This window comes from Cygnus olor, chromosome 4 (genome assembly GCF_009769625.2).
Source record: "Cygnus olor isolate bCygOlo1 chromosome 4, bCygOlo1.pri.v2, whole genome shotgun sequence".
Classification (NCBI taxonomy): domain Eukaryota; kingdom Metazoa; phylum Chordata; class Aves; order Anseriformes; family Anatidae; genus Cygnus; species Cygnus olor.
Genome location: NC_049172.1, coordinates 34,654,540 through 34,665,525, shown reverse-complemented (window position 1 = coordinate 34,665,525; position 10,986 = coordinate 34,654,540). Strand labels below are relative to the sequence as shown.

At 41.0% G+C, this 10,986-nt stretch overlaps 1 protein-coding gene across 1 annotated transcript; it reads left to right on the top strand.

Annotated features, from left to right (window-relative positions):
- Positions 1-411: 411 nt before the first annotated feature.
- Positions 412-10,757, top strand: TMEM184C (transmembrane protein 184C). The gene is made up of 10 exons (XM_040556627.1): positions 412-777; positions 1,241-1,371; positions 1,467-1,503; positions 3,319-3,524; positions 4,308-4,382; positions 5,273-5,366; positions 6,967-7,079; positions 7,748-7,847; positions 8,331-8,502; positions 8,968-10,757. Exons 1-10 carry the CDS (start codon positions 661-663, stop codon positions 9,258-9,260), a joined length of 1,338 nt encoding a protein of 445 aa, XP_040412561.1. The 5' UTR covers positions 412-660; the 3' UTR covers positions 9,261-10,757.
- Positions 10,758-10,986: the final 229 nt, after the last annotated feature.

The window sequence follows — 10,986 nt, the reverse complement described above, 5'->3', positions numbered from 1 at the left end:
CACACCTCAAACGTTTAAGAGTCTGCTTTTGGCTCCTTCTGTGGACTTAGAGCTGCCTTTCCCTTGGAAATTTGGCTGAGCACCACCAGCGGTCCTCACGCAGCTCAGCGCCCCGTACCCTGTCAGTGACCGATGCGGAGCTAAGGGGCGTTTCGGCAGCCCTCAAGAGGCGCTTAGTAAGTCTGAAAAACAAACGCCCAGCAAACGCTTAGAAGCTTGGTATGTATTTTGTGTCACTCGGGTGTGCTCCGGAGGAGTCGTGTCAGGACCCTCACTAGCGGGAATAGTGGGATTAACCGACGGGAATAACGGTCCCCGCCGCGCGCGCCCGAGCGCTCCTGCCGCCGGCGCGCGCCACCTCCCCAACCGCGGGTCGGGACTGCGGGAGAGTCCATTGCTGCCGGCTGGGGGGGGGGGGGGGGGGGGGGGGGGGGGGTAGGTGGTAGCAACCATTCTGCGGGGCAGGGCACCCGCGACGGGCGTGGCGAACAGCCAATGGGCGCCGGGCTGGGCGAGGAGGGGGCGAAGCCGGAAGCGGGGCGGGGCGGAAGTGTGGCGGGGGCGGTGTGTGGCGGCGGGCCGGGTCCTGTCGCGCCCTGTCGCGCCCTGTCGCGGTGCCGCTCTGTCACCTCTGGGCGCGGCAGATGAGGGCTGGCGGCCATGCCGTGCACCTGCGGCAACTGGCGGCGCTGGATCCGGCCGCTGGTGGTGCTGCTGTACATCGTGGGGCTGCTGGTGGTGGTGCCGCTCTGCGTCTGGGAGCTGCAGAAGCTGGAGGTGAGCGGTCGGGGGGGGGCGGCGGGGCCTCGTCCCCTCGTCCCCTCACGGCAGCCGCCTCGCTGCCTGCCCGGGGGCCGGCGGGGTGCGGGAGAGGCTCCCCTCCGCCGCTGGTGCCGCTCAGGGCAGAGCTGAAGTGTTAACTCCTAAAATGTGTTGAAGGGAGCCGGTGTTTTCGTTCAGATTTCCCATCCTTGGCTTTTAAGTGAGGTGCTCAGATCAACAGGTAGCCGGGGGGACGTTGGGAATCAGGTACTGCAAAACGAGGTGCAGAAAAACTAACTATCGCAACGTATACCGAATATCCGTCTTAAAACTCAAAGTTAACAATAAAAAAAATACATTTTTCTTATTACACTACCAACACTTTAAAAAAAAACCAACATTTTTCATGCTATACTACCAGTACTTCAAACGATTAACGCCAAAACTTTGACATCCCGCTCTTCTCTTTCTCTTCGAGGTTGGCATCCACACCAAGGCATGGTTTATCGCCGGGATATTTCTCCTCATGACCATACCCATATCTCTCTGGGGAATACTGCAGCACCTCGTCCATTACACTCAGCCTGAGCTGCAGAAACCGATAATAAGGTAGCGTTTCGCCTTTTACCTCTGCTGCAAATGTTGAATTTGATTCAGATTAAAAGTACGTCTAGTAATTGAATGTTCTTTTGTTATTGTGACAGGATTCTGTGGATGGTGCCGATTTACAGTTTAGACAGTGTAAGCGTCCTCTTACTGGTAACAGCCCCGTAAAACTGTTTGCTGTGGGGGTGAGGGAAAACGGTGTCACAGCAGAGACAATGCTGCATGGAGAGCCACGGTCCTAGAAACTTCTCTTCACTCCTGTTTACAGAGTACATCAGAAGCGTAGTTCTAACGATATTACGTGCTTGTCGTGGATCTTGTGGGATTACTTTTGCAACCCCATCTAACCCTCTCAGTTGTCAAATACCCCTTATGACCAACGTAGAAATGGGGATAAGTGCTTGCTTTTGGTCCTTCCACCTTCAGTAAGAGCTGAACTGGAAACCTCTTGACCAGATATGCTCAGTGCTCTGAGATACGTTTAGTGCTTACATTCTTCCTTATTGCGTCAGGGGATGAAGGACAAGATCCCAGAAAAAAAAACACTTCTCAATACTTTTATATGACGGGTTCTGCCATACCAGATATTGTTCGTCTAAGTGTGCCACGTGTGGCTCCATGCATAGAGATGACTTGAGCTACAGCTAAGCAGTGTGCTAAATCCGTGGATTGTACAGGATGTGTATTTACATGTTGTTATCACCTCCTGGCATTGCAAATACTTACATTTCTCCCATAAAAGATAGGTTTTCAGGAACTTTTTTTTTTTCAAAGAGTGGGATTTAGTGACGGGGGGAAAAGGAGGGTAGAGGAGGCAACACTATCTGTTTCACATGGGGAATATCAACTACCTCAGATTGACATTTCAATTTCAAGCACAGAAATTTTCTTTGGAAGTAAAATGCCAGCTAATTACGTGAGCTCTAGCCAGGGCCCAAGGGCATTTCTGGCAGGTATTTAAATCTTTCCCCAAACTCTGGGATCCTATGGGTGTTGCTGCAAGTATGGTGTTCTACTAGAGTATAGAATCTGAGCTGAACATAAAATTCTCAGGTTCAAACAGTTTGTGATGCAGCATCACGTGCTCCATAAAAATGTTGTAGTAGCTGCCGTCTCTAGTATTTCCTAACTGCAATGAGGAAGCCAAGCATCTTCCTGAAGTTCGAATAAGAAGGTCTGAGAAGGCACAACATTCACACCACTACAACCTAGGGAAGCACAGTAAACTCAAAATACCTGCCTCTGTTTGGGAGACAAAACACAAACCAATAAAATGAAGTAAACCACTTGCACAGGCTGCACTTAACAGTTCAAGAACAGAGTAATACTCAAAAATAAAAAATGGAAAGCTCTGGCAGCTGATCCATAATTACAGTTTTGCCAGACAAAAACAAAAAGCAATTTTCTGTCTGAAATGCTTAGGTTGGAGCGATGACTACCACTTGAAAGCTAATCAGCTGCTGTCTTCATATATTTTGCAAACATGCTGGAGCAAACATTTATGCATTACATAGGAAATGAACTTTGTACCAAAGGACTACAAAGTTAGTTTTCATATCCATATTGACAGGAATATGCAAATTTCAGGAAACTGTTTCTTGTCCCCTCCTGATAGGAGTAGGTCATGCATGGGGAACCATCTCCACAGTTACTTTTAAATTGAAGACTGCATTGTGTTGGGAGAGATATAGAGCACCTCTCGTGCAGTGCTTTAAGCCTGCTTTCATTTGAAGCAGCAGAGATGCAATCTGAAGTTCTACTTGTATTTTTACAGTATGCTACTTTCTAGCTGTAGCATCACACTCTTACTAGACAAAAACTTCAAGTTTATTTTACTTACTGCCTCCTGCCTAGTGAAGTGTGTCTGGCTGAACTAGGCAGCCAGTGTTGTCATTGGAATTGCTTTTGCCTTACTTGCACGTAACCTTTTGTGTACCTCTCTTCTTGCAGTGGATAGCTTTGAAATACCCCAACATTGCAATATATGTGGATACATGTCGAGAATGCTATGAAGCTTATGTCATCTATAATTTTATGGTTTTTCTTTCAAATTACCTAACCAACCGGTATCCAAACCTTGTATTAATAATAGAAGCGAAAGATCAGCAGAGACATCTGCCGCCCCTGTGTTGTTGTCCATCGTGGGCTATGGGAGAGTGAGTATATGATGGCACCTTACAATTTTAAGCTGTGTAATCAGATACAAACGTTTTAATATTTAGTAATATAACTGTTGTTGTTGCTTGGCACTGGTCTGTGGTTTGCACGCATTTCGTTTATCAGTGATGAACTCCTACTGAAAGCAGCTGTGAACATGTTTTGATCTAGCTGTAAAACATCTTAGAAATCACATGTAGTTACTAACATACATTGTTCAGCACCTGATGCTGGAGAATGATTTGATATTTTTGAAAAATATTGGAAAAAGGTCTCTTGGAATTTGCTTTTTTTGCTGTCATAGAATGTTTGCCACAAACCTCACGTTGACTCGGTGATGCCATATAGCATATTGTTTCCACACCTGAGGGAGGAAAGAAAATCCATATGCCCATGAGCTGCTTGTTTCTGCATGTTTACTCTGATGAGCAGCATAATAAGTTTTCCTTCTCTCTCAAGAGATTTTCATAAAGTTGCTTTAATGTTAAAGACAAACTATGAATGTGATTCCGAAACATCCTTGAAGTGAAAATTTCATTCTCTTTGTTCAGCCCAGACAGAATCTTTCCATAGCTGGAAGTGGTATCGCCAAGTATTTTCTTGTATGGATCTATAAAGGTCTATTCCGTTGTGCTTATGCACACTGTAAACTGTAGCCTGAAGTCCTGGAAGTAAGCTAAGTTGAAATTACTGTGAAATAGTGAAACCCCTGAGAACAGGACATTTCCATAAGTGAATTGTCTTTAAATTCTTGTACAATGAATTTTTTGTTTCTCTTGCAGAGTTTTATTATTTAGATGTAAACTGGGTGTTTTGCAGTACACTGTTGTCAGACCATTTACCACCATTATTGCTTTGTAAGTACGCTCATAAATAATTAACCTTGGTCTTCAGAACGTAATTCTGAGTTACACTGGAAAGAATTTTCATGCCCTTTGTATTGAAGCAATGCAGCTTGAAAGCAGACTAGTTGTGTTACGTTCTAAATGGGTCCCAGCAATTTGCATCAGCCTTTGGTTTCTTTATGGCTTCTATTGCAAACGACTATTTGCAGAATTTAAATAAATAGTTAATGCCTGCTGCTGAAAGAAGTGGGGGAGGATATAAAGTACTGTTTATGTGGGAAAGATGTTTTAGAGCACCAATCTCTTAATTTTAGAGTCTTCTTTTCCTCCTACTTCTTCTCTGGTTTTAACAACTGGGTGTTTTTAATGCCAAGTTTCACATAACTTTTAAAATTGTACTAAACTTTGCATGTGATAAGCCTGACTTTGTGCCTTTGTACATACCATATAATTTCTTGTTGTAAAGGAATAGCAGGCAGTTCTGTGTGTTGATGTTTAAAGCTTACTTTCACAAACTTTGTATTGATGATCGGTGCTGTTAATTCTGTGGGACTGTGAAAAAGTTGTTATTCACAAAGAATATCCATGTAAATAAATATCCCGTTCAGCAATGGGATGTGTTAGCCCTGCATTTTCATTCTCCTTTTTTGGGCTAAAAATAATAATAAAAAAAAAAGACTTACCTATATATATTATGATATTCAAACATTGTTTCTTCTGGGAAAAATACAATATAAACTTAATATACTGTTGGAAAGTGATTCTTGTGCAGACCCCTATTGCTCGTATTTTAGTACCAAAACAGATTTTGGATTCTAACAGTTAATTGATGTGATGAAGGTTTAGCATTTCAAGAAAGTGTTAGTGTACTGTGTTGTGATTAATTCTAAAAATTCTTTCAGAATTTGTGAGCTAGTGGACGTGTATGACGAAGGAAACTTCAGCTTCAACAATGCTTGGACTTACTTGGTTATACTTAACAACATGTCACAGCTAGTGAGTATCAGAAGTATATCTTTTGCTCTTTTAAGTCATGTTAGTATTATGTAATTCTTCTTATGTGAACTGTTGAGAGTAATTGCATGAATGTCTGGTAATTCTTATAGGTAGAATATTTCATTCTAATTCTTGTTCTTCGTATCTTTTAAATACTCTGTACAGAACGCTAGGACAACAATCTAAAATTTTATTTTAGACTTTATTAAACTTTAGACTTTAGTCTTTAGACATTATTTTGACTTCTAAGCTCAATAAATCGCTAGTGTCCCACCTCTCTACCCCAAACTACTCGATGAAGTTGTCAGAAGACCCCAGGCATGCTACAGCTGCAAACTTTTCCCCTCTGCAGATGACAAGACTCCACTCACCTTGCTAGCTTCCTCCCAGCACACATACAGAGAATCCCTGCGGCTTTGTTCAAAATACCGTTGCAAAGCTAGTGGTAACAGCCTTGACAGAAAAAACAGAAGCCATGCACACAGTGCAGAGATGCTAGCCTAACACCTGGTCTTTGAAGGAAAAAGACTGCATAATTATAAGGTTTTCTTGTCTCTCTAGCCAATATTTGGATTTTAAGGAAAAGGGATACTCGGGAGTCCGTGGCAATTTAGCTTTTAATTTGAAATTACCCCTAAGAGACTTGGAGCATGTGCGTTTTAGAGAGGGGAAGTTATTCCAGTGTGAAAGCCCCTGACTGCAGTAGCCAGAAGGCTCTTGGCTCAGCTGCCATGTGATGGGGAAAGGGTAAGACGTCAGCCTGTAGGCCTAGAAATTTCATCGTGGAGGTCAGAGAGGGCATTTGGTGGCTGGCTAGGAAAGTGGAGGAATCATTTGCTGCTTCACCTAGAGCACGTTACACGTGAACTGCTGCAGCACCTCTGGCAACAGCAGCAGATATCATAACAGCATGACATCCCATCTGATCAGGGTGTCCTCTGGCTGCCACAGCTGTGTTTATTGGGTGACTGTTAGAGAATGAGCTGTAACTGCTTTCTGCTGTGACAGCAGTCCCAGCAGCAGCACATGCTTCTTTGTGTCCAGGGTGACACGGTTGCTTAAAAAAAAATTGCAGTAATAGGCTAGAAGAATGTCCCTGAAAAGGGGAGATCAATTACTTTTGTTTGGCTATACATTAGTTTGGTTGCTTGCAGTTCAGATTGCTCAGTTTTGCAATGAAGATTGTATTCCTTGCCTCTTTTCTCATAGAAAGAACCTTTCAGGCATCCTTAACAGAAGCCTGAAAGAACACCCACTTTTTATGCCATTTTCTGTAGAGCTGCACTTGGCATTGAAAAGATCTTATGGGAGCTTCCCATGCCTTGTTTTAGTTTGTAGACAGATGACCTCAGTCTTTGTCTGACAATATGATACATTTCAGAAACACAATTTCAGGCAAAAAAAATAATTCTGCTTTAACACAATAAGGATGGAGATTCAGTAAGTCCAGAATTTCCTTTCTAAATGTCCTGGTTTCTAGCTTCTTAAGTTTGCATCATACTGTGGTATTTTTGGAACTGAAGAGATGCTGTGAAACATCTCAAAATAAACAAGGATTTCAAAGATTTTAAAGCTTTTCTTCGTTTCTTTTCCCTGTTAGTTTGCTATGTACTGTCTGGTGCTGTTTTATAAAGTACTACGTGAAGAACTGAACCCCATCCAACCTGTTGGCAAGTTCCTTTGTGTGAAGATGGTAGTTTTTGTGTCTTTCTGGTAAGTGAATTGTTTACTCATTACTTCTTGCTCTCAGAGTAGAGTCATAGAAGAACAGAAAATGCTGGATTGGCATCACTGAGGTTAGAGGCTCCAAAATGTCTAGCCACAATCTTGGTGAAGTGCTGCAAGGGGAAAAGGATATCAGTATTTTGGACACAGCAGTCTCATTCACTTGAGATGAGTTCAGACTTGGTGTTTTGTAAGGTGACTCTCAAGAACGTAATTTATTTTAGAATCCTCACTTGCAGTTATTTCAAAATGATTTTTTAACTTTTCAGTTATTTTCTGTATTTTTTTAAGCATTGCTCACACTTAGCTACTAATGAGTGAATGCATTTGACTAGTTGACCGTTACTCTGTGGGCTGCTTTAACATCCTGATAGAGAAGCAACTTGTTCTAATAAACACCTGGAACAACAAACTCTTCTTTAGCTGTCTTCTCTGTTGGTCTTTAGCACCATGGTTGAATTAAGATTTTCTTCAAGCCTACTTCATTTTGTTTTTCTCCTTTTAAAGTCTAAATATACAAATAGCAAGTTTGTTTATAAGATTCTTGCTACGTACGTACATGCATATACCTGCAAACATGCATTGTTTAGCAGATTTGCTTGGTGGTTTGTAGGCACCACTGTTACAACAATAATAACAATTAGGAATCTTTACAGGCAAGCTGTGCTTATTGCACTGCTGGTGAAAGTTGGCGTTATTTCTGAGAAACGCACCTGGGAATGGCAAAGTGTGGAAGCTGTGGCTACAGGCCTACAGGTAGGAGCAGACTATTACTTCATAGGAGAAATTGCTTTATGTAGGATGATGTAGCTGATTTCAAGCAAATACTGTCATATCTTAGTGAATTATTTAAAAGTTGGACCAAATTTCAGCTGGTCACCCCAAGTGAGGTTTCTACTCACTACTTCTATATCCATGTGTTGTGTGGGAGGAATGCGGCCCAACTAAATACTTTTGTTGGATATCCTTGTGACTGTTCTTGAAAAGAGTACATTATAAAGCTGGTTCTTTTTGACTCTCCACTTCTCAGCAAGTCGGTCTGTCCAGCAAGGACTTGTTCCAGTATGTATGTAGTACACGTGGCGCTCTGATACCTGCCAAGAATCTCCAGTGAAAAAGCAGCTGATGTCAGCATCCCAGTGCCATTGCTATCAGTCTTTAAACGGTAGAAGAAACCTGGGAGCTATTTTTCTCTAGTTATGAATGATAAGTATTAATTAATACCTCTCCTTGTTGCAGGATTTTATCATTTGTGTTGAGATGTTCCTGGCTGCTATTGCACATCACTACAGTTTCTCCTATAAACCTTATGTTCAAGAAGCTGAAGAAGGGTCATGCTTCGACTCTTTCCTTGCAATGTGGGATATTTCTGATATAAGGGCAGATATATCAGAACAGGTTCGAAATGTTGGTGAGTAACAGACAGATGTGTATGATCTGTTAGCAGTGTATGCATTTTTCCAGCTTCATTTTGTACTATTAATTAGCCATCTCTATAGTACATTGAGAACATCCCATACCAAATTCATGGCAGCTGCATCCCTAAAGGATTTCATAGGATATCTGGCACTTTGCTCTTCCCACTAATCCTGAGTTGAGTGACTAGTTTTTAATTTTTCTTTTAAATATACATATCTCAGTGTGAGTTTCAGATGTTTTAGGTAGAATAGAGGGGGATGTCTTCCTCTCCCACCCCTCCCCCCCCCAAATGGAAAGACATCCTTTTATTGACTGAAGATAACAATGCCATGTAAAACTCTTCTAAAACGAAGACTAATCTTCTAATTTAACATGGCTATTTTAAAGTTTGTGTGTTTGAAGACCTTGGTGTATCGCTGTAAGTGTTAAAATGCATTTTCATTTGGTGTAATTCTAGGAAGGACGGTTCTGGGCCAGCCAAGAAAAATATTTTTTGCTGAGGATCATGAACAAAACGAGCATACAAGTTTACTGTCTTCATCTACTCAAGACCCTATTTCTGATGCTTCTTCAATGCCATCTTCACCCATGGGTCATTACCAGGGGTTTGGACACACTGTGACACCTCTCACAACACCAACGACGGTCCCTGCAGTTGATGGTATTTATAACACTCCTGCTATTCGAGACACTAAGGAATCACCTGAACTAGAGCACAACTTATTAGAGAAAGCTTCGGATAGAAGTTAGACTTGCCTTTTCTTTGAATGCGTCAACAAGTCTGTTGTGTACTTGCCACACACCTTCTGTTAACATACGCTATTAGCGATGGAAGTCGAGTAGCTTGGAACAGCCACTGCACGGACAGGAAGAGGATATGGCTGTAACTGACATCTTAATTCTGAGTCTATAATGGATGTATCTGACTACCCTGTGAATATAAAACATGCATACTGTACAAGTTTCTGAAGAAACCTAAGAATCAACTCTTTAAACTGTTAAATGTTTATATTATCTGTTACACAGTATGGCAAAACTACACTGACTTCTATTAATACGAAAGAAACTTGAAAAATACTATGCTCTTCTAAACATGAACTGTAAATACTACTACTGGGGGAAATGTTAATTTCAAGAATGTAATTTAAGGAGGTCAGTAGCAAAGACTCCTTATATTGGTTTTGGTTGTCCTATTAATGATAGGACAAGGCTGAACGGTGCGTGGATGACATGGTAACTTCTGTGCACATGCCATCTTTTTCCCTTTCCTGCATTGCTAAATAAAATTCCTTCATGAAGGTAATTACAGAGGATCTGTAAAGAATCTATAAAGAAAAAAAAAACAACACAACATTCCCTATAGGTCTTACCACAAACTTCCATGCCCAGAACATACAGCTGGCATATCTCTTGTTCTTCTAGCTTGTAATTTGTTAGTCTTTTACATTCAGAATAGACAGCCAGGAAGATAGGTTTTGAATTAATAACTTACACTTGACTGTTTTTTTCCTATCCTTCTAAAATGGTTACTACCGTAAAATATTTAGGTGGGAAGGGGAAAATAAAGAATGTCAAAAACAAAATTGAAAACAAAACTTACTTCTTTATTTTTGGCTGCAATAAATTCTTTAACACTTAAATTTTTTAAGCTGTTAAAACTTAACATCTTAACATGTCTGTAGTAATTTGTATTCATAAATTTGTGTCTGTGATTACTGTACTATGCTTCTAGTATAGCCTGTTCAAATGTAATAATTGATTTCTGTGTACCCCCTCAGAAGAGACCTTTGCTAAAGTAAAGTTAAGTAGCTAGTTAAATCTGGAGTTACTGGGTCATTAAATTTCAGACCAAGGAAAAAAACATTTATCAAAACATTTTAACCTTTTACAAACTGAGAAAATCAGTTTTTTTATCCCATTACCAGGTTTTTATTACTATTGCATGTTTGCAATCTGACAAACCTAGAGCATTGACATAAAGTGACATCTGAAGATTCTTTTTCAGCATTGTTAGCATTTACTGGATAAATGCTTAACTGCTGGCTGTCACAGTGAACTCATCTTAAGTGCTTATTTTGCAGTACTAGTGTGATGTAAATATTGCGCCTTACTCACTAGGCTGCGCATTTTATAGTTGACTGTACTTGCTGTATCTGAAGCTAGTGGGAAAGTGCAAATCCTACTTTTCAATTGCCAAGTCATTGCCTTTGTTGTAAATAAGCAATTAAAGATTTTATTTAAACTGTTCATTTTCTTTCAATTTGATTCACTGCTAGTACTTCTGAGTGTGAATGACAAATGAAGACAACCCTCCTTTTTGCGGAGGGAGGGGATTGTGTGTATAACTAGTACATGTGCTTGTAGTTTCAGTATTTTAAGGTTTATATTGAAAAGAGAATCCCTGCTTGGAGCTTATCAGAACTACTTATTTGTGTGTGATTCTAGGCACCTTTGTCACAGATGTGTTCTAAAGAGT

What these genes read in the sequence shown, in the direction of transcription:
- TMEM184C (XM_040556627.1), top strand. Translation starts at nt 661, where the DNA reads ATGCCGTGCACCTGCGGCAACTGGCGGCGCTGGATCCGGCCGCTGGTG. An exon ending in CCATCGTGGGCTATGGGAGA is followed by an intron (nt 3,525 to 4,307) that starts GTGAGTATATGA and finishes TTTCTCTTGCAG; the next exon opens with AGTTTTATTATTTAGATGTA. An exon ending in CTGTGGCTACAGGCCTACAG is followed by an intron (nt 7,848 to 8,330) that starts GTAGGAGCAGAC and finishes TCCTTGTTGCAG; the next exon opens with GATTTTATCATTTGTGTTGA.